The sequence below is a fragment of the Schistocerca gregaria genome, chromosome 1 (assembly GCF_023897955.1).
Source record: "Schistocerca gregaria isolate iqSchGreg1 chromosome 1, iqSchGreg1.2, whole genome shotgun sequence".
NCBI lineage: Eukaryota > Metazoa > Arthropoda > Insecta > Orthoptera > Acrididae > Schistocerca > Schistocerca gregaria.
The window spans coordinates 734,478,115-734,502,541 of NC_064920.1; the positions used below are offsets into that span (position 1 = coordinate 734,478,115).

Here is a 24,427-nt window from a genome sequence, read left to right on the forward strand (position 1 = left end):
ACGTCACGGTCGTTGAAACAAAAGGTTAAGCTGCTACATTATTAGATCACTAACAATAGAAAATTTAATAGGGGTCTTTTAAATTCGTCCTTACATCATTTGAAAAGAATCAAACCCGCTGTTCATCGGACCACACTAGACAGCTTCCGGGTAGTTCTTTGTTGTTGGCTCATTGGAGACATGCAGCTTCCAATGTCACTTTGAGCAATGGCTTTTTACAGGGTACTCTGTACAACGATGCCTCGGAAGACCCAATGGTACTTACGACCGCCATGTCATCCTCAATCGACAGACTTCATGCGGATATGGAGAGGGGGTCTGGTAGGTCGTTATCAGTTTTCGTGGACAGAAGAGCTACTTGTCAATCAAGTAGCAACTCAATTGGCCTCGCAAGGGCTGAGTGCACCCCGCTTGCTAACAGTGCTCGGGAGACCCGAATGGTCACCTATCAAAGCGTTAGCCAAGCCCGACAGCGCTTAACTTCGGTGATCTGACGGGAACAGTTGTCGCCATTGCTACAAGACCATTGGCGTTTGCAAGGTACCCGACTCCAGATGTTCTTTGCGCACAGTTCCCTTCGCTATGTTCGCTCGAAAAATTGTTGACACCGATCTGCAAGCACGGACAACGATAACTTCTGTAGACGTTGAAACCGGTTGCCATTGACAAGGCGTCAATGGTCTCTGTCGGTTACGGTCACTGTTCTTACGCCGGGTTACCTGGTTGCTAGTGGTAAACCATTCCATGTAGACAACTTGGACAGTCTGCGATGATGCACCAACAAATCGGGCAACTTCATTTAAGACCTGGTTATGGGGTCGTCGAAACACGACAGCTCCTTTCTGTTCTTCGGTAATTTTTCCACATCAACCCATCTTACGGCCCAAAAAAATGACATATACTGGCTGGGAGCAGGCATTGATTGAACTCGGATGGGAATATGAAAATTTGTGCCAGAGCTGAATTCGAACCCGGGTCTCCCACTTAATAGGCAGGTCTCTGTCCACTGAGCCATCCAGACCCATCGGTTAAAGCAACTGCTCTGACTACCCTAGCACGCCTCCAGTCGGACCAAAATTTCCAACTAATCCACACACTACTAATTTTATGTCCTTTGCTCATTAACCTAATTATTCGCGGCAATTCGCCGATTCCCGTAAGAGTTCGAGCCCGGTGTGCATATTCAGTAAAGAAATCACTGGCCGTCACACTTTTATACGAGTACATTAGCAGGATGCTAATTATAGGCATATACATACCAGTTCATTACCAGAACTTACGTCAGTGACCGCATGGTACCGTTTCTACACCATCTACCATGCTCCAAAGCGATCAGTGTGTTCTTTTGACAAGGGTCAGTAATATTTTGTCAGGTGGCCGTTTAAATGTGTTTGTGTCCTCTATGCGAGTCTAAAGATCGGTAGTGATCTTGTTTATTGGTTAAGCAGTAATTTCTGTGGAAACTTGCGGCACCTTTTGAGTAAGTTGTCCTGTATAGCTGGTTGTTTGCGGCTGTTGGCAGAAAGCTGTCGACAAGCCGACTGTTGCGTGATGCGGTGAGCTTTTTGCTCGCAGCTGCCTGTTGTGCTCGGGGAACGAAGTAGAAGACTCAGAGAGGGCGTCGGAGAGGCGTGCCGCCCATCTTGTGTGTGGCTGCACAACACCACGCACCAAATAGTACACAGTATACCCCCCCCCCCCCCCTTCCCGGCCGCCGCCAGCTCTTGCCGCGCCGCTGCCCTCGAATACAACCCCACCAGAAGCTGGGGCTGCAGCCATTCATCAAACGTCGCCCGCAAACGTCTCCAAAAGCGTGCTTGGTGACATTTCAAGAGAGGACCAGCAGTGTGAGAGATTTCCTCTGAGTGTCGCAGACTGGTATCTCCACATCTCTTCCCAGAGGCCCTTCTTACGCTCCTAACCAGTAACAGAAGATTGCTTTCTCGGTCAGTGAGCAGTGATAATGATTATTTACCTGACTTATTTCGAGACGCAACAGATCTGCAGTACAAAGACTACTGCTGTCGCCTGGGGTCAATAGTGTTTTTGATATGAAATCTGATAAATCTGAGAGTTTTAATTACCAGTAGGACCACTATAAGAACGCAACTTCATTAGTGGCATTCAGTGTCGCGGTAGGCAGTGGTCATATTGTTTTGGCTTTTCAGTGTTAATACGAAAGCTATATGTGAATTTAGGATGAAGTTCAGCGATGAAATTTTCTTGCGTTGTTTGCTGTGTAACAGAGTTCATAGAGCTTCAACTGCTGTGGAAACGGTCATTAAGAAAACTGTTGCATTCCTCCACTATGACGCTCTTACTTGTCCTCTCTCTTAATTGGCTATTACACTAGCTAGTACAAAACGTGAAGTACCCAGAAATATGTGAGGCTATTTCAGTGACTGCAATATTGAGTCTAATTCACAAAGATCTTGGCAGTATGAGCCCAGTTATCAGTATGACATTGCCCATCCTCTGGTCTAGATGTATGCAGTGATTCGGTTGGACAGGGTGTCATAAAGCTGTCACATTTTCTTCTGAGTCAAGCTGGCGCAGATTATAGCTGGTCCTTGACTTCCTTGATACCGGAATTGGGGTAGTTGACGGCATCGCCAATTGATCTGCCAGTTCTGAAGCCGAATTGATGTTGGCTCATATCCCTGAGAGCTCTGTGTGTTTGCAGGCACTTAAACAGTAGCTTTTCCTGAAACTTTGTTAGGGTATTTAGTAGGCATATTGGCCTGTAAGTCTCTGGATCTGAAGGATCCCTGTCCTCTGATTTCTTAATAATGACTGCTTTGGAGGTTTTCCATATTGTAGGTACGCTGCCCATTAGTAAGGTATCGTTCAGTAACGTTGTTAGGAACGAGGTGGTCTGCGGCGCTAGTTTTTTCAGTGTTTCCGAGTCGATACAATCTGGTCCAGGTGCTTTCTTGCTTTTGAGTACTCCACGTAACGGCGTGTGAATCAAAACACACATGTCGTGGTTACCGCCATCTCCAAGCAGACCTCCCGACGGTGAGTACCTAGTTCTCCAGCGGGTGACAAAACCGCCGCATCAGAATGTCACCGACTTCCACTCGGACTTGAGGAGCGTCCTCGGCAGCCGTGAGTCTGCTACTGGATTGAGCGGATTTTTCCAGTTGGGGAGAGGGCGGCATCTACAAGGCTATTCAAGAAGACAGCCCAAACGTCCCAGCCCCTAATGAGATGATAGCACACTTTGCTGTCGGTAAAGTAGTAACGGTGTGACAGCAGTGCTGACTTCCTTGCACTTGGCGGACGCTGCCAGCGCCGTGCGTGGGCGTGTGTGGGGTGGCGCAGCCCCGGCTACGGCCCCGCGCACCCTCGCGGAAGCGCGGCTCACCGACCAGGCGAGGGCGGCTCTTATCGTGACTCCTAATCTCGTTATCAGGACCGAGTCAAATTAAATCGCAGTTGGCTATTTATGGGCTATTGAGCGCTGGGGTCTGGCGACATATGGAGAGGGCGCGAGCCCCCGCCTGGGGATTCCATTTACTGCAGTCATCTCAAGACATTATCAATAACTCGCGGCCCGGCACCCACTCGCACTCGGGATTAAAATATCTGCCACGACAGCTGCGAAGGGGACGTCACGGTCGGGGGAGCGGCCGACTTCCACACTCGCAAGTGGCGAGCAGGCGGGCTGAAAGCCACCCCCACACTCCTGTGCGCTAAGGAGAGTTGGCCTAAAGCACGCACGTGACAAAAAGCGCTCCCCCATTTCCCCACACTGTTTGTAGCTAACAAAGATCTCATTTTACATCTGTTGAAGTCCACATATTGTAAAAATGTATTTAATGTGTGTGTGTGTGTGTGTGTGTGTGTGTGTGTGTGTGTGTGTGTGTGTGTGTGTGTGTCCTCCTAAACCAATGGACCGATTTCAGTCAATCTTGGTATACATATCCCCTACAGACAAGCATAAATCGCTGTGGAGGTAAGAGACACCCACCTATTGTAGTTCAAGAGATACAACTTAATAATCAATGAGATACTTGAAAAAATACCGCATCATGCATGAAGTTTTAATACACTTATTCTTTGCTACTAAGACACTCCTATGGTTGATACAACATAAGGACGTCCCTGGCACCTGGCAGCGTCTTTGGCAACTTTCACATGCGAAGCGAAAATATCTGTGGGCTAAACAATAACCCTGAAGAGGCTTTTCCAAGGAGACGTTTCCGTTTCCAAAATCGCGTTGTAGACACGCGAAGCAGCTGCGCCCAGTGTATAGAAATTCTACAGGCTACTGTACTTACATATTTGTACATTACAAATATTTCTTTGTAGGACTGTTCCAAAAATTCAAAGGTGTTTCCACAAATAGATGAAAACGAAATTTCTTAGATATTACACAACAAACATAGTTCATTTTTTTCTTTAGTTTCTAACAGAAAATCGGCACAATGAATACGCGGGGCATGTTGGATTGTGTATACACACCTCGCTCGAAAACGGCGTTGAAACAAAACCGGACACGTCCCCGTCTGGTCAATCTGATTTAGGTTTCTCGCGGATTCTCGTAACTATTCCAGTCATTCCCGTTTATAAGAAGCGTGTCAGAACAGACGTTCAAAACTATTCGCCAGTAGCTATGACATTGGTCTTAAGCGGAATTTTGGAACACGTTTTATGCCTGTAGTATTATGACATTTCTGGAGACCGAAAATCTCTGTAGGAATTAACTTGTGTTCCGAAATCGGTGATCGTGAGAAATTCAGCTCGCTCATAAAGCAGTAGATCCCGGCGCCCAGGTTGATGCCGCGTTCCTTGACTTCCGCAAGACGTTCGATGCAGTTCCGCACTGCCACCTAAGGAACAAAATACGATCATACGGAATATCAGACTGACTGTCTGACTGGACCGAAGAGTATGTTAATTCTTAATGGAGAGAAATCTTCGGCGGATAACGCCGAAGTTCCATGGTGATGCTGAAGCATACAGCGAAGTTGCAGCGCTATAAAATTGTAGAAAAATGCAGGAAGAGCAGCAGATGATCGACACTCCGTGCAGGAACTGGCAGTTAGCAGCTGCACTCTGCGCATAAAAAGGCAGACAAACCAGGTTCATTGGAACACTCCTCAGGAAATGTAATCCGTCAACAAAGGAGGTAAGGTACAAAACCATCGTTCGAACGATATGCTTGTCGGTATGGTATCCGTGCCATATAGGAACAATAGAGGAAATAGAGAAGATACAAAGAAGAGCAGCACGTTTCTTTACAGGTCCATTTAGTAGGCGCGGAAGCGTCACGGAGATGCTCAGCCAGCTCCAGTGGCAGACGATGCAAGGGAGGCGTTCTACATCGCGGTGTGGCCGACTGTTAAAATTCCGAGAAGCACATTCCTAGAAGAATTGACCAACATAACTGCATCCTGGTACGTATATCCCACGAGAAGGATGATAAAATTAGAAAGATTCGAGCTCACAGACGCTTAGCAGCAATCGTTTTGCCCGCGAAACATTCGCGACTGCAACAGGAAAAGGGGGGTAGTGACACTGATACACGAAGTATCCTCTGCCACACTCCGTAATGTGGCTTCTGGAGTGCAGACGTAGATGTAAACACTTGACTGAATCCTCAAGCAAAGCCTTTATTTCCTAGGTCATTTTTTCCTGATCTTACGATCAGTTTTAACGAAAGCCTGATATTCAATTGCTATCTTCGTTCGAAAGGTGTAAGAGGGTAATTCGAAAAGCCCAAACAAGTGTTTCATCAGAACACTAAGGCGTTGACGCGTATATAGAATAAATATGCACGCAGTTCCCAAGGCTGCATGGGGTCCATAGCAAACAGATACTCCACAATACGAGAAAACAGAAACTACGGTGACCTTACTGCAGACGGCTGTTATCACCACTTAGAAATTGTATCTTCTATTCGAATATTTCAATCTACAGTATGAATTTTCATTCTGCCGCGAAGAGTACGAGAATTTGAAACGTTTTTGCAGCTTAAAAGTGTCATGTTTGGACGGTAGGAAAGAGGCACTGGTGAAAGTAAATCTGCGAACAGGTGTCTAGAGGCGCGCCTGGATTTTTTCAGTCGGTAGAGCAACATTCCTGAGGAAGTCACAGGTTTAGGCTAAGTGTCCCGATACGGTTCAAATGGCTCTGAGCACTATGGGACTTAACATCTTAGGTCATCAGTCCCTTACAACTACTTAAACCTAACTAACCTAAGGACATCACACACATCAATGCCAGAGGCAGGATTCGAACCTGCGACCGTAGCAGACCCACGGTTCCGGACTGCAGCGCCTAGAACCGCACAGCCACCACGGCTGGCAGTTCCGATACGGCACACAGATTTCATCAGCAGAGAAGTTTCACTTCCGTCTATTTGGCTTACTGAAGAATCATTTAGGTTAAAGGTAAATGAAAAGTACGGACGTTCACGTCAACGGGACATGGTTTTAAAGGCTTCTACTAGCTACAGCTGTGGGTGAATTGTTTATGAGACCATAGTCGAGTATTATTGAGTACCAGCAGCCAAACAAATACATTGTCGGTATTAACTTACTCCCGTATGACAAAGAGTGAAGAAAGTAGTTATAGATTAATACAAACAATAAAGATGCAGGTAATCGCGTTGCGAGAAATTTAGAGAGACAACAGGAGAAGCAGATGCTAACCCAAAAGGTTTCTTGCAGAAAATTCCTGCGGTGGAAACTGCTGTGACTTGAGATCGAATGATGACATAAATGGAGATACAGTTTGTATCAATGTGCAGGATGCCGTGTTTGGAGATGATAATTACTCTGTAGCTATCATACGCTTCGAATTTGATAAGCAGGTGATGAACCAGTCTATCGTCTTGTTGAGTCCGTTGAATAGTATTACATGTACCTTAAGTAACGTAGATATTTCATTTTCGATTATAAAAGTTAGACACTTTTATGTCGTTAAGAAAACCATTGTTTCTGTAGTAACACAGGTTTTTATTTAGCAGTCTGGATTGGAACTTAGAGTCATGAAATGGATTCAAGCACATGTAGTTAAAGAGAGGTGCATCTGTTGTGATTGGCACTATCTAATAATCTATCCACACGTTTTTAAATCGGTAGAACTAATCCAAACAACGCCCAACGACGAAAAGAAAGTCACATCCCCCTGTGAATATTTGTGTTTAGCTTGATTGTGGACACGCTAGAGTATTTTTGTGTTTTTCACATCATATTGGGAGACGGTTCTATCTGACATTTTAAACAGTAATTTCTAGTAATAGCCAACTGAAATTTATGGACAAGCATAAATATTCTAAATTTATACTGTCCTTGAGAATACGTCAACGTGTCCATAGCTCACACAGAAGGTAGAAAGAAGTAAATGTACCTACAAACTTTGTCGAGAGATACTCTTAAAATGCGTGGCTTCATAAGTAAACTACACGTTTGCATGTCCTTATTCAACCTCCATTTATATAGGGACGCAAACTTACGTAATACTAACCAGGAAGTGTATATGAAAAAAATTATTTTGAAGGATCTACATAGTTGATTGTCTTAAACTTTTAAATGAAATTGTTAAACTATCGCATAGCGCTGTTCAGATATTATGCACACGCAAACACTACAAGAGCTGAAATTATTTGTAAATTTCGAAATGTCGGCCATGTGGCATATAACAGAGTGTCTTTTGATGCACGGAGTAAGATTCATACTTGTCAAGGAATAGGCACTTCGTTGAATGGCATAGGAATAACTGTACTCCGACGTAATCCGCACTTGTGGCTGAGAATGTTATGCACTGGCGGATGAAATAGCGTTCAGCATGAACTGTGGAGGGTGAATCCTGGTGACGGCAATATAAAAGTTATTACCGCAGCTGGGGATGGGTTGATTTGGGGGAAAGAGACAAAACAGCAAGGTCGTCGGTTTCGGATGCGGGAAGTCAGTCGGCAGTGCCCTGTCAAAGGAACCATCCTAGCATTCACCTGAAGCGATTTAGGGAAATCACGGAAAACCTAAATCAGGATGCCCGGACGCGGGATTGAACCGTCGTTCTCCTGAATGCGAGTCCAGTGTGCTAGCCACTGCGCCATATGGCTGGGTACCGCCGCTGAGGCCGTAAGCGGAAATGACCGTTTCTTGAACAGACAAATAACCCTTCTGCTGTGCGCCCGGTAGTCCACTACGTCTTTGCGAGTGAGGCAGAGAGACACCCTAACAACTATCAGGCGGCGGTCAAAAACATTAGGAGACTCGCCGATTATAGTACGTCTGTGAGATAAATTCGTTAAGTTCGATACTTCCCTTCCTGCTTTATCATCATAATTATTTATTGTTTTGTATACTTATCATTTCACGTTAGAGTATGTAAAGATAAATCTCTAGGAAGCTAACGTTCAGTATCGAAGAGCTCAAAAAGCGCACGAAAAGCGTGGAACATATGATTCTGTACAATCGTATCTATGTAATGTGTAAACTACGTAATTACAACAATCAAAATAATCGAATTTACGGCGTACTCGACGATGGACACCCAGTAATAACAGACATCTCCTTGGGGTAATTAAAAAATGGTTCAGATAGCTCTGAGCACTATGGGACTTAACTTCTGAGGTCATCAGTCCCCTAGAACGTAGAACTACTTAAACCTAGCTAACCTAAGGACATCACACACATCCATGCCAGAGGCAGGATTCGAACCTGCGACCGTAGCGGTCGCGCGGTTCTAGGCGCTACAGCCTAGAACCGCGCGACCGCTACGGTCGCAGGTCCGAATCCTGCCTCTGGCAAGGATGTGTGTGATGTCCTTAGGTTAGTTTACAGCCTACAACCGCGCGACCGCTACGGTCGCAGGCTCGAATCCTGCCTCTGGCATGGATGTGTGTGATGTCCTTAGGTTAGTTAGGTTTAAGTAGTTCTACGTTCTAGGGGACTGATGACCTCAGAAGTTAAGTCCCATAGTGCTCAGAGCCATTTGAACCATTTTTAATTACCCCAAGGAGATGTCTGTTATTACAGGGTGTCCATCGTGGAGTACGCCGTAAATTCGATTATTTTGATTGTTGTAATTACGTAGTTTACACATTACACATTACATAGATACGATTGTACGGCACTTCGGCCGGCGGAGTAATTACACGTAGAACAAAACATCGGTTTCATTCGTCAGGAGAGAAGCCAAGCGTTCGCTATAACAGTACCTTTCCAGTTTCATGGTTGAACAACCATTTGTATTTTAGTAGATAGTGCAAGACAAACTTCAGTTTCTTCTGTAACTTAAATATACTGAAAGGAAAGTGCCATATTAGTCAAAAAGCTAACCCCGAATTTATAACGAACCAGCCATATTTATTTGACTCGTGTTTCACAATCCGAAACTTGTCCAGCGACTATAAGCAGAAAACACTGTTCTCTGCGAGCGGAGGGAAAGAACAGAGCGTTTCGCCGTATCAGAAATTCGCGCCGACAGCTCCACCCTCGATATTCACAAGGCGACGGCTGCTTTTCCACCCCTCGGCTTTGTTGCTCAAGTCGGCACTCCCTTAAAAACTTGTTCCAACCCCTTGACTCACTTAATTATTTCCTTCCAGATCCGTGATTAATGCCCGGGGGCGTCATAAAGCGGACTGCGTGATTTAAACTCCGCCACGCCGCCTACAGCTGGCAGACAATTTGCACAGTACGGTGCGCCGCTGCCCGCGTGCTGTGCGCTGCGTGGTGCGTGGCGCGTGTGCGTGGAGGCAGCGGCGCGGACGCGATCGCCGCCAGAGCCGGCCGCCGCCCAAAACACCCGCATTAATACTCCAAAGGCCGGCCGCGTCCATCAATTTCAGAGTCCGGCGGGCGCCGCTGGTCCGCTTTTCGCAATTTCAGACCTCGCTGCCTCTGTTTCGGCCGATTTACCGAATGCCACCCCTCTCTCTTTCTGCCATCGGCTTTTATTTGGCGCATTGCCTCGGCGTACACGCCCTTGTGCTACGCGCGGAGCCGCCACCGTTGTGGCTGTCGAGCCGTTTTTATCCTCCCTGCCGCAGTGTCCTTTCAGGCAGATATTCCGCTCCCCGTTTTTTTTTTTATTCACCTTGCATCTCTATTTACTGATCATGCCCTTGTGCACATGTAATTTCGTTTCTGCTCAGTTGGCTGTAGTGTGAATAAAATGCAGACTAGCTATAGCACGAAAGAATTTCTGAAAAAGATGAATTTATCCACATAGAATATAAATTTGAGTAAGTTATTTTTGAAGGTATCTGTGTGCAGTGTAGTGTTGTACGGAAGTGAAACCTGGATCATAAGCAGTTCAGACAAGATGATAATAGAAGCTTTCAAATACGGTGATACAGAAGAATGGTGAAGATTACGTGGCTAGATCGAGTGACAAATGACGAGCAACTGAATCGAGTAGAGGAAAGTATAAATTTGTCGCAACAACTGACTAATATAAAAGGACGCTTTCAATGGCATTCAGGAATTATCAGATAGGTAATGGAGGGAAGCGTGTATGAGAGGAGAGTGGTGCCGCGATAAAAATATTGTAGAGGGAAACGAAGGAACGAATACAGTAAGCATGTTCAAATTGTCGTAGGCTCCAACAGTTATTCGAGACGAAGAGGCTTGCACAGGAGGGAGTAGCAGGGACAGCTGAATTAAACCACAACAACAACGGCGTTAGTCGTCATCTGGATGAAACTGTTCAAAGATGTGTTTCTCCAGTTTTCGCTACTACATAATATTAAGTACATTATCTCTTGCTAGCTACAGTCATCTTTATGATTTGAAGAAATTCTTAAAACCATACGTGTCTGGACTGGCGCACGAAGAGGTTAGTTTCATTCGTTTGACTTCAAAAAGTTCGTGAGTGGAGATTTGATGTCAAGCTGGGTCCGTGACAGGAAAGATTCAGAGAAGAGCCACAGCTTTGTTTGATTATTGTGAGGGACTCACGGAAATGCTCAAGCGACTGCTATACGAAACTAAAAGAAAAATGTGTTACAGATCACGGAAACCTGACGCTAAAGTTCACTGGAGCTGTCGTTACAAGAAGAGAGAGTCACTTTACTTCCTTAAATGTACACTGACCGAAGTGAAACAGTGTTTGAAGCACTGGACTCCCAGTTGAGAGAACTGGAAATCAAATCTCTTTCATTACAGGGTATTGATAATATCGTCTTCTGTCTTTACTCTCCAGGTGCGTTCCGTGTAATGATACTAAAGATAAAATTAAAGAACTTCAGAGTTATATGGAGGCCTGCTCACCATCGTTATTACCATGCAACATTAGCGGGTTAGATATGCAGGAGGTTATTAAAATGTGTTCATTACATACGCTAATTTACTTATAGGAAGATTCCTTCAGTAGCTACTCGACGAATTGATTTCCACATTAAATCTTACTGCGCTACTACTCCGCCACGAATGTTGCTGTCAGCTGCAACCTAAACACCCTTATGAAATATCTAAATCAAGCTACTGACTCTACGATCTTTAGAGGGATTCTCCATAAATCTTTCTAAACAATGACAAGATGCAGTTATCGGACAGATACTTATTTTGCTTGTAGTAACTACATAATGAAATACTCAAATGTACTGCTAAAAATAAGCAACGAGTGGTCAGTGTCACAGTTGGTAATGTGACCATCTAGCCGATAAATCCAAGTTTTAACATTCTCCTCAGATTAAACTTCAGTACCCGAGGAAGACTGTAAACCACACATATTTTATTCTACGAGAAACACTTTCCCATTTCACCCTCTGTACCATCCGAATGTGCCTCAGAGAATAACTCAAAGATTCTAGTTACCACTGTTCTCCTCCTGTAAGGAAAACTCACGAACGTTCTCGTATAGAATTCATTACACTGGTGGAATGAATAAATACATTTCTACACATTTCTACATCTCTTCTCTAAATATCACTGTGAAACCCATGTCGTAGAGTATTTACCATTGTACTGCTTACACAGGGTGGTGTGGTGTACTGCTAGAGTCTTCATTTAATGCAGCTTCTTGAGGCTTGGTAAGTAGGGTTTCGCGTATCAGTAGGTGCGTATCTTCATGCGTTTTGTTATCATGTCTGTGGCTCTCTTCCAAGTGTCAAGTACACCGTGACCATTCGTGCTCCCCTTCTTTGAGCGCGTTATACGAGTATATCCTACTTAATTCCTCTTAGGTACTGGTCCTACGAACTAGAGCAATACTCTTTGGGTGGTAATACTACTGTTTTGTAAGCCATCTTCTTTGGAGACTGACTGCATTTTCCCAGTATCCTAGCAATGATTTGAATCTGCCTCTTTCATTAACGTCGGCCGTGCCAATGTGATCATTCGATTTCATATGCCTAAGAATTTTTTACACCCAGATATTTGTGTATCAGTTGACTGATACCACTAGTGACTCACTAATATTGTAGTTATAGGATACTTTGTTTTAATTTTTTAATTTTCTAAACAAAGCAAGCTGCCAATGTTAACACAACCTGGAAATCTTATAGACAAAGTTTGGAGAAGTCAGAGTGATATCGCACGTTAACAGCCTGAGGTCTGAACAATACAAAGAGCTATGAGGCGAAAATGGCTACACGTTCGATACGTAGGTCGAAATTTCTTATGTTAGAAATAGCGTCCAGTTGGGATCGCTAATAACTACGAGCCTAATAATGCGTAAACAAAGGCCGAGGCCAAGAACGGATAAATCGTCTCAGTAATTGTTTTGTACCAGTGCAAGAGCAAGCGCGTTAATATTCCGCATTAGCTTCATGTAAAGTTGTAATTTTGTGTACCGTCGAAACGCGTTTAGGTAGCACAGTGATTCTGGTGTCATTCGTAGGAATATATGTGAAAATCCGTACCGAATTGAAAATTACAAAATAATGAAAGATACCATCTCGTATGACTCGTAACGTGCCGGGAATTTTAGAAAAATGTAAGTCAGAGGAAAGTTCGCGTCGCAAGGAATAGACAAAGCCTGGAAAGACCAGTGTCGAGAGAATGCAAAAGCTAAGGTAGCGTTGGAAAGAAAATAAAAAAAGAAACACGGAGAAATGAGATTATATGCCTGGCGCAACGGGAATTTTGCATTCTGCGGCTAGCGACAGACCTAACTTCTACGGATCATATACAGGCGTCGTTGGCACGGGAAACAGAAGGCGGTGACGTTAGACACTGAAATGACAAAAGCCATGGGACACCTCCTAATATCGCCTCGATCCTCCTTTTTCCTGTTGTAGTGCAGCAACTCGACGTACTACGGACTCAACAAGTCGTTGGAGGCTCCCTGCAGAAATATTGAGCCATGCAGCCTCTATAACCGTCGATAATTGCGGAAATGTTGCCCGGTTATGTCCCATATATGTTCGATGGGATTCATATCGGGCGATCTGGGCGGCCAAATAATTCGCTCGAACTGTCCAGAATGTTCTTCAAACCAATCGTGCAGTCTGGAACCGCGCGACCGCTACGTCGCTGGTTCGAATCCTGCCTCGGGCATGGGTGTGTGAAAGCCTTCGGTTAGTTAGGTTTAAGTAGTTCTAAGTTCTAGGGCACTGATGACCTCAGCAGTTAAGTCCCATAGTGGCCAGAGCCATTTGAACCAATCGCGAACATGGCTCGTCGTCGTGCACAAAAATTACATCGTTGTTTGGGAACATGGAGTCCACGAGCGGCTGCAGTTGGACTACTCCAGTCAACGATCGGTCCAATTGGAAGAGAGGAACCAGTCCATTCCACCAGCTTGCACACTGCCTTGTTGAGAACTTTGGTCCATGGCTTTCGTGGGGTCTCCGCCACACGCGAACCCTACCATCAGCTGCCACCAACAGAAATCTGGACTCATCTGACCAGACCACGGTTTCCCAGTCGTTTAAGGTCCAGTCGGCAGGGTCACGTTCACAGGAGAGTCGCTGCAGGTGATGTCGTACTGTTAGCAAAGCTACTAGCGTCGTTCGACTGCTGCCATAACCCTTTAGCGCCGGATTTCGCCACGCTGTCCTAACAGATACGTCCGTCGTACGCCCCACATTGATTTCTGCGGTTATTCCACGCGGGGTTGCTTGTGTGTTAACACTGACAATTTTGCGCAAACCCCGCTGCTCGTAGTCATTAAGTAAAGGTTCAAAAAGTGGCTCTGAGCACTATGGGACTCAACTGCTGAGTTCATAAGTCCCCTAGAACTTAGAACAACTTAAACCTAACTAACCTAAGGACATCACACACATCCATGCCCGAGGCAGGATTCGAACCTGCGACAGTAGCGGTCGCGCGGTTCCAGACTGTAGCGCCTAGAACCGCTCGGCCACTCTGGCCGGCATTAAGTAAAGGCCGACGACCTCTGAGTTGCCCGTGGTGAGAGACAACCTCCGAAATCTGGTATTCTCGGGTACACTCTTGACACTGTAGATCTCGAAATATTGAATCCCCTAACCGTTTCCGAAATGGAATGTCCCATGCGTCTAGCTCTATTTACCACTCCGCGTTCAAAGGGTGTTAATTCCCGTCTTGCGGCTATAATCACGTAGAAAACCGTTTCATATGAGTCACCCGAGTACAAATAATAGCTGCACCAGTGCAGTGCCCTTTCATACCCTGTGAACGAGATACCACCGCCATCAGTATATGTGGATATCGCTATCGCATTACTTCTGTCACCTGAGTGTTGACATATGTGGCAACACGACAAAAAATCGCTCTGAGCACTATGGGACTTCACACCTGAGGTCATGAGTCGCCTAGATCCATGCCAGAGGCAGGATTCGAACCTGCGACAGTAGCAGTCACGCGGTTCCAGGCTAAAGCGCCTAGAACCGCTCGGCTACACCGACCGGCGCAACATGACAGCGCCAGACGATTATGTATCGTGATCACCAAATAACACTTATTGCCAATCGACGCATAAACATTGGAGATCAATGCACGCACACCGACGGAGGGTGCTACGGTAGACTGATGTTACTGATAATAAAATTAGATTTTAATACGGAACATTTGCTATGGTTGAAACCCCTCGTTTCCAGGAAAATCTATGACGCGGAGCTGAACTACTCCCAAAGACTTTTCTTCCGAGGTGTGGCAGACACACCAAACCTGAACGTGCCAGAAAGGTCGATTGGATGCACAGTGGAAGCTTCATTGCAAACATCTCGCTTTTCTGGTATGTACGAAGGCGAGAGTGTGGCTGGGCGTAAGAGACCCAAGTAATAGTCGCAGAGCACGAGGCGACGGTAGGAGCAAAGAGTAGGTGACAGCCAGAGATCGTTAACAAGTGACGCAAGCCCGTCGCGTCGCTGCCACCGTGCCTAGCTGACTCAGTCGCCGGTCAGGCTGGGTATTAATAGAGCGGAGCGGTGATATTGCGCCACCCTGATATTTGCACGCTTTTACGAGCCCTCACACGTGCCGTCGCGGGACCGTGAGTCGCGTCGCGTCGCGTCGCCGGGGATTTTCATCTCGGCCTGGGGACACGCCGCCGCTCGTCTTTCTTTAAATATCTATTTGGACAGCTAACACAAACAAGCGGATGAAAGTGGACGGCGTAATTTAGTACCGCGGGTGCACAGTTACCCTGATAGAAGCATAGGTCGCCAATCGTCGGGCTGACTCAATAACTCTTCCGTCAAAGGCGGCCGGCGGCCGCGCGCCGCTTTGAGCCAAGGAAGGCCTGTCAACACGGCCGCTTGGAAGTTCCGGTGTCGGTAATATGCTGATGGGAAGCGAGCGGGCTTCTTTTTTTTTTATTTTAAGTCAGTCGAAAGTTGGCGCGCGCGGGCATGTGTGTGTGTGTGTGTATGTGTGTGTGTGTGTGTGTGTGTGCGCGCGATGCAGTGCTCAGCGCTGTAAAAGAGCACCTAAATTAAACCTCTTCTCTGAATAATGCATAAGATGGCTCACAAGGCGGGCAAGATGAAACAACATCGTTTGAAAATTCATCAGACTCGCGGGGGGACGGACTCTGAAGCGTGTGAGCAGCTATGCGTACGGCGTGAACAAAGGGCGTATAGTTACACGCATTTTTCGGTGAGCTCTCCTTTCGCAACGTAGAGTGCCCTGTTGGGTAATGTTTATAGAGAAAGCCATGGATAAAGCCTTTACTAGAATTTCAGGTTTCTTTCACAATTATCAAGTAGCTTTTGTCTTTCGTATTAATTTTGTTCCACGAGTACACGGAGAAACCTGAAATTAACCAAGTTCATTCATTGCGTACGACATATAGGTAACTCAGCCACACTACAATAAACTAAAGTCTTAAGGAGCAAGGCGCAACCGAACCAGCGACTCGTCTGTTTTCCACCTATAACGGACCTGGTCCTAATGCTGACTCAGCGTATTTGTAAGTGCTAAACGTATCGTCGAAATTTTGAGCAGGGAGAAGTGTTTCTTGTCTTTCACTTCCCGTCAACAGTATTTTGTGAGTTTATAATAAAAAACGAGAACCCGTAAACAACTACCCCAATAATGACCTGTTTTAATTTGCGAGCAAGGCTGCTGAGGCGATAAGAGCTGAATATCACAATAAAACAAGTAACAAAAGCAGAGAAAATCGTCATCGCTGGACACGGAATAACGCTTCTCAGTCCATTCTGGACACACTCCATCTTGCGGTAAACGATAGACACTGAGAGAGATTGCTTTGCAGTCGAACCACTGCATAAGTATTTGGAGAAATCTGGCTACAGCGCATGTTCTGGAATACCGACGTGTTTTCTGTGATTTCTCTACTTCAGGTGAATACCTGCAGGATATCTTTGGAACGCCTACGTCATTTACTTCTTTGATACTTTGTCAGCAGAACTAACGACCGCCACTAATCATCAATCTGTCTACGACACGTTACATTCTAACCTTATTCCATTCCAGTTCTACGTCCTGATGGGATCACGAAGACAGTGCTTGTTGTATTGGGTACGGCTTTCATCGCACTGTCGAACATTTAGCAAGCAGTAACTAGACAGACTTGTTAACCGTTCCGTACGTGGTAGAGAAGACTCAGTGAAACGTGAGCGTTTGATTCATGAGTCCTCTCTGCAACTGGTTTGCTCTATCTTATTAACAATGTTGTGTAAGTGCGACTGTCACTCGGACAGGCTGACAGGTTCGTTAGCGCTGGATTACGGTAACAGCAGTTCCTGAGACCCTGACCGCTCGCAGGTGCTGTACTTCTGTGACCAGTACAATAACTGTCAACCACCACGAAATCATCTCAAACAGCACCTAAAACGTTCGTCATACTTCTCACAGTTACACTTACATTTACACTTCAAAATGAGGAGAGGGAGAACAATTTTTTGTAGAAAACGTTACACAGTAACCATTGTACGTGACAAGCTATACATAGAGAACGCGCACATCTTACCCGTGAGGGAGGAAGCCACACAAACGCCCTAGTGGAAACGGAAATGCCGTGTGGCTAGGGCTCCCGTCAGGTAAACCGTTCGCCTGGTGCAAGTCTTTCGCGCTGTCGCCACTTCGACGATTGGCGTGTCGATGGGGGTGAAATGACGATGATAAGGACAAGACAACACCCAGTCCCTGAGCGGAGAAAATCAACCACCCAGCCGAAAATCGGATCCGGGCCGTTAGATATTCCGTCGCGCTGACCACTCAGGTACCAATAACGCCCTAGTGAGGAATATACATATAAATTATCGTTTTGGTGAAGATAAAAGCGTATGGAAACAATAACAAAGTAACTAAGTTCCGCTCAGTTTGATTACTGTTGTTGGCACTATGGTTGCCAGATATACCGTTTTGGATGGTATTTTTGCAGTTGCTGTTTAAAACCTCATTCCCAATTAAACAGTTTCAGGACACTTAAAAATTGCTATTAGAGGAAAATGGACAGTATTTGACGTAATACAGTTCGTTCATTAAGCTCACGTTTAACCTTTTAGTCCGATGAGAGGTAAATGGACATATCTGCAATCAACAGGCGTCAAACCGAGCTTACTCGTACTCAGTAGCGATACGGATTCTTTGGAAAGATTTGGGTGTTTTTACAGTCAGTTTTACCTTTCGTGATGCCTTTCTACAGATGGATTCTTCGTCAGGCAGCGAAACTAATGAAGCGCAAGTGCCCATAGAAAGCAAAAACTGAAATTGTAAAGTAAGTAATAAATGAAGTAATGTTTACTCAGGGCTTAACAAGGGTAAAGATTGTAATGCTTTTTGCACTGTGTGCCCCTGGTGATTTGCACTCGGGTGACAAAAGTCATAAGATAGCGATATCCACATATACAGATGGCGGAAGTATAGAGTACACAAGGTATAGAGGGGCAATGCACTGGCGAAGCTGTCGTTGAATCATATGAAAAGATTTCAGCAATGATTACGGCCGCAAGACGGGAGTAAACGGACTTTGAACGCAGAATGGTAGTTGGAGCTAGACGCATGGCACAATCCATTTCAGATACAGGGAATTCACTATTCCAGGATGGACAGTGTCGAGAGTCTGTCGAGATTAGCGAAATTCAGGCGTTACCTCTCACCCAAAAAGGCAGTGCCCGACGGGGTTCGCTTAACGACCGAGAGCAGCGGCGTTTGCGTAGGTGACAGTGCTAACAGACAAGCAACACTGAGTGAAATAATTCCAGAAAGCACGATCGCCTGCAGCGCCTCTCGGGTGCTCGTGACCGTATCACTTGGACTTCTGACGTCTGGAAAACCGTGGCCTGGTTGGATGAATTGATAGTACGCTTCGAATGTGGAGCAGACCCCACGAAGCCATGGACTAAAGTTGTGAACAAAGCACTGTACAAGCTGGTGGTGGCTCCATAACGGCATGGACTGTGTTTACATGGAATAGAGTGGGTCCTCTGGTCAAACTGAACCTATCATAGACTGGACATGGTTATGCTCGGCTGTTTGAAGATCATTTTCAACCATTCAACGATGAGATTCTTGTGGATGGCTGTGCAACATATCACCGGGCCACAATTGTTCCCGCTGGGTATGAATAACATCCTGGACAATTCGAGCGAACGATCTGGCCGCCAAGGCGGTCGCCTTATGCGAATCCCATTGAATGTCTATGGGGCATAATCGAGAGACCAGTTCGTGCACAAAACCCTGCACCGGCAACGCTTTCGCAATAATGAACGGTTATAGAGACAGCATGGCTCAATGTTTCTGCAGGGGACTTCCAACGACTTCTTGAGTCCATGCCAGATCGAGTTGCTGCACTATACCGGGCAAAAGGATATGCGGCACGATATTAGAGGAAGCATCCCATGACTTTCGTCACGGTAGTGTAGTGTTTCTAAAGGAGGTGAGAATGAAGTAAAAAACGTGACAGACTACAAGGTAAGTTGGGAAGTGTCGCGTTGATGGAAGCTGGCACTGGTGCGCGGCACTCACCGGGGTCCTTGTGGTGGTCGGCGCTCTTGCGGCCGCTCTCCTCCTCGTTGTTGTTGTCTTCGTCGTCGACGCGATTGCGCGGCTCCCACGTCATCTTGTTCTCCTTCTTGAGGCGGCGGCGCGCGTTCGCGAACCACGTGGACACCTGCGTCAGCGTCATCTTGGTGATGATGGCCAGCATGATCTTCTCGCCCTTGGTGGGGTACGGGTTCTTCTTGTGCTCGTTGAGCCACGCCTTGAGCGTGCTCGTCGTTTCTCGGGTCGCATTCTTCCGTCGCGCGCCGTTCAGGTCCATTCCGTACCTGAAAATGTACAGCCGTTACATTGGTATCTTCACTATTAGCACTATTTCAGTTCTGCCGTGAAGCATTATCAGAGGAAACTTGTTATGACATCGTCTTTCTACTACAATTTTCATTTCGTCTAATGACGAGATTAACTGCCAAAGCGTAGCTTGGACGGGAACGAGATATGTACAAAAACATCTTTACTACATATGGCAATAACATGCTTTTGCTCTTAAAATTATGAAGAGTAATTGCTTTACAGAACGGAAAAGGAAACTCTGTTGGTAGGCAAGCACCCCAAGCGAATGAGTGTATTGGAGATATCTAAGGATTTCGATTTCCACGTGGATAATTTAGTCGAAGTATTACGAATCGGAAAGTGGACTTTTATGGGAATGAATATCGTAAGACAGTGAAAAAAACTTGAAGAATGATATAAATGAACAAGGTAAGGTTACACATGATTGTGGAATGAAACTGGAAGAGGCAAATAGTTGAAGAGCGACTGTAGGCTACTAACGACATTACGACGGTATAACGGTTGTTAATAAATGTACTTTAGACAAGAAGAGAATAGAAGCTTTCGAAATGTGATGCTACAGAAGAATGCTGAAGATTAGGTGGGTAGATTACGTAACTAATGAGCAGGTGCTGAATAGAAATTGAGAGAAGAGGAGTTTGTGGCACAACTTGACTAGAAGGAAGGATCAGTTGTTAGGACATGTTCTGAGGCACCAAGGGATCCCAAAAAAATGTGTGTGAAATCTTATGGGATTTAACTGCTAAGGTCATCAGTCCCTAAGCTTCACACTATTTAACGTAAATTATCCTAAGGACAAACACACACACCCATGCCCGAGGGAGGACTCGAACCTCCGCCAGGACCAAGGCATCACAAATTTAGCATTCGACGGCAGCGTGGAGAGTAAAAATCGTAGAGGAAGACCAAGAGATGAATACAGTAAGCAAATTCAGAAGGATGTAGGTTGCAGTAGGTCCTTGGAGATGAATAAGCTTGCACAGGATACATCAGCATGGAGAGCTGCATTAAACTAGTTTCTGGACTGAAGGCCACAACAGTAATAACAATAAATAAGAACAAGCATGAGGTGGTATACGAGAGTGAATAACTGTGTAGGCCCTACAAAATGCTTACCTGAACATCGCACAAGCGAGTCGCGTGTGCCGTAAACAACTCTGGAGTAGTTAAATCGACAGTGAACTGACGAAATGAAGTGCAGCATTAGTCTCTGTACTACACAATATCGCACAATTTTAATACAGCAAGGGTAAGTTCTGAAGAGACGTAGGAAGGGTAGAGTAAAAAACTTAAAAAAAAAAACGTCGACACAGGCCTCAGAAGGTCCTGCAAAACCGACAAGCTGCCATGTTATCGATAGCCGGTAGAGGTGATTGGATGCGCAAGTGGAGGGGCATGTTGTAAGAAAAATTTAATAGTAATTATGTCAGATGCTCTACAGAGGTTGAGCAGGAGAGATGGCACGGTGGTTCCCTATTATTAATGCTAACTAGCACATGATTTGTGCGCATCAAATTTAGGGATTAAATAAATTCAAATCACTTCACATTGATCCTGGAGTGAAATCTCGGTGCTGATAAATCCTTCTAATCTAGAAATGTTGCCCTTAGATTCCTTTATTTAAGCCGAAAACAATAAGCTGCCCTATTTCCTGCATAAAATTGTTTAAACGCTTCCATGCAACATCTGTTTTATTACTGATGTCCCTTAGCTGATGACCACTTTGATATTTACAATGCTTTTCATCGCCTGCAGGAAACAAGTTATAGCAAACTAATAAAAAGCTTTTCCAAAGTACTCGAAATTGTGGCCGGCTGCGGATTCTTTTAAGTGTAAAAACACGGCCTCGGAGCTCTCAGAGATCAATATCACTTTCATGTATAAGAACTAAAAAACACTGCAGTATTCTGCTGATTATAGTTGTGAAAGTCGCGTACAAGATTGAATTCGAATCGTGGTACGGCATTGCTGTGCGATTACTCTGTTGGCGATAAACCACTGCAAACAGTAACAACAGTAAGATACCTGGGAGTAACTGTCGAGGCCGACTTAAAGATGAATGACCATATAAAACAAATGTTAGGAAAAGAAGATGCCAGGCAGAGATACAGTGGAAGAATATTAATAAAATGTAACTAATCCACGAAAATCCGGCCGCTTCAGTCCGAAACCACACTGCCGCTACGGTCGCAGGATCGAATCCTGCCACGGGCATGGATGTGTGTGATGTCCTTAGGTTTGTTAGGTTTAAGTAGTTCTAAGTCTAGGGGACTGATGACCTCAGATGTTAAGTCCCATAGTGCTCAGAATCATCTGAACCATCTGAATCCACGAAAGAAGTGGGTCACATAACACAACACTTCTACAGCCGACTCTTGAGTGCAGCTCACCAATAAGGGCCCTTGCCAGTTTGGATCAATGGAAAACACAGGGAACATCCAATGGAAAGCGATGCGTTTCGTCATGGGATTATTTAGTAAATCGAAGAACGTTACGGAGATGCTCATAAAAAAAGAAAAATGTTCAGATGTGTGCGAATTCCTAAGGCAACAAACTGCTGAAGTCTCCCGCCCCTAGACTTACACACTATTTAAACGAACTTATGCTAAGAACAACACACACACCCAAGCCCAAGTGAGGATTCGAACCCATGCGGGAGGGGCCGCGCAGTCCGTGACATGATGCCTAAAACCGCGCGGCCACGCAGGAAATTTCAGTGGTAGATGCTACAACAAAGGCTTCACGCGTCATTGTTACCTGTTACCGTTCGCTGTTGAAATTCCAGGAGCATAGGTACCAAGAAGACTCTTGGAAAATATTACTTCCATATACTTCAACCGGTAAGGTGACTATTACAAAATCATAGCAATAGGGCTCATATGGCGGTCTATCGACAGCCTTTCTAACCACGCACCGTTCGCGAAGTGAACGGGAAGGAGGTGTGGAGGTGTGAGATGACTGTAATGATACCAGACGCAGTAACCCGTGCCAAACACATTAAAATGACTTCCGGAATACAGATGTAGATTAGATTGGACATGTAGACGGAGGAAGTGTAAGTCAGCTTCTCTATTATCACTAACGCGATGTAGAGATTCAGGGCATCTACTTCGTCGCCACACTGCCACCTCCCGGTGTTCATAGATAATAAATTAACTTCAGAATACTGTAACTCCTTTGCAAGTGCGTCAGCGGTGACAAAATACGTCGCTGACGTCGACAAATATTTCAGATTTGCGCTGAGGACGCCACGATAGGCTGCTGTCAACCGGGGCCGGCGCGTTTGTCATCAGGCTCGTGAATTAGCAACGGCAAATCCCACTCGCGGGGCTCTCCAAAACGCGCGTAGAAAACGCTCAGTTTTCAGGGGCGCCTTTTATAAATTCGTGATGTGGCGGCTGAATAAAACAGCGCGCCGCGCGGTCTGCAGCGTTAATTAAGGAAAACAAAAACAGCGCGCTGCCGGGGGCGGCCGCGTATCAATTATGGAATGTTTATTCGCACGTCGCGCGGAGCGGCGCCGGGCGGTTGCCGCGACGGAGGCGGCCGGCGCAGACGCGCCTCATTACGCATTGAACGCAGCCGTTTGTTTTTGCACGAACGACGAGAAGACTTTGACAGGCGGCGCGTCGCGCGTCGACGGCTGCATTATGCACGCCGCGCCTCGCCTCGCCTCGCCTCGCCTGCGCTCCTCTTCGACTCCTCCCGCCTCTCAGCGCCCGCTGACACTGAATTCTGCGCTGCGTTGTCCACTTTTAATATTCACATGCGCTGTCTACCTGATGAAATGGCTGCGCCGAGCCGAGCCGCTCCCCTGCCCCTGTCGTCGCCCGGCGAAGAATTCCCGCCAGCCATCTGCAACGACGCTTGCGATTCCAAGTGCAAGCAGTGCTGGCATGTGAGGCCGTCAACAAAAGGTAAGGCGTCCCACTTATTCTAGAGAATCAGTGTGCCGCCGTCAGCGTGATTTTGGTGTGATTCATCTTCATGGGTGTAATCTTAGGAGCGTATTTTACTAATACACTCTCACCAGCTTAGCGCCCACTGCTCTGCTCGTGTGGACCGTCTCGTCGGAACACTTTTTTTTTCTTCACTCGAACTTTTATGGTCTTCACAAAATGGCCACGAGAACTTTTCCGAATTTACTCCTGGCCAAAAAGTTAATCTGATAGATGAAGTCCAAGTTTTTTGTTAATCATGCCTTTTGCGATCTTGTGGTGATATTTCCATAGAAACTTTTATTTCCTTTATCTGTATCCTTTTTTAATTTCTTTATCTTAACCTAGACGTGAAATACCAATTTTCATAGATTTAGCTTTCAAACTTTTTTAACATAACGAAAAACTTTGTTAATAATTTTCATATCCTATTTTCTCCCCTTTTGCAAAAACAGTGAGATACATATTTTTCATTTCTAAGCAACAAGCCAAATCCATTTTTTTAAAAAATAGCTTTAAATATTATGCTTTCATAACGAAATATTTCCATAAAACATTTCATACCGTATTTCATTACCTTAGAGGTCGAATTTCCAAAAACACTGAAAAGAAGGTGTTTTTCACCCAAGAAGTAAAATACCACTTTTCGTAGCTGTAGCTTTAAAAATATTTCGTTGTTTTTAAAAATGATTTATTTTTTAAAAAATCTTTCACCAGCCATTTCGCTCCCACAGGGCGACCGACAAACCAAATACTGATTTTCGTACAAGTAGCAACATATTTTCAAAAAACTTTTCGTTTCATATTTCAGTGCCTTTCATATTTCGAAAAATCCCATTTTAA

At 45.4% G+C, this 24,427-nt stretch overlaps 1 protein-coding gene across 1 annotated transcript in view; it reads right to left on the reverse strand.

Annotated features, from left to right (window-relative positions):
* Window positions 1–24,427, reverse strand: part of LOC126271423 (iroquois-class homeodomain protein IRX-6) — a 776,927-nt gene that overhangs the window by 8,346 nt on the left and 744,154 nt on the right. Inside the window, exon 7 of the mRNA XM_049974156.1 lies at window positions 19,320–19,621. Coding sequence (XP_049830113.1) covers window positions 19,320–19,621 — 302 coding nt within the window. The remainder of the gene's footprint in view (window positions 1–19,319; window positions 19,622–24,427) is intronic.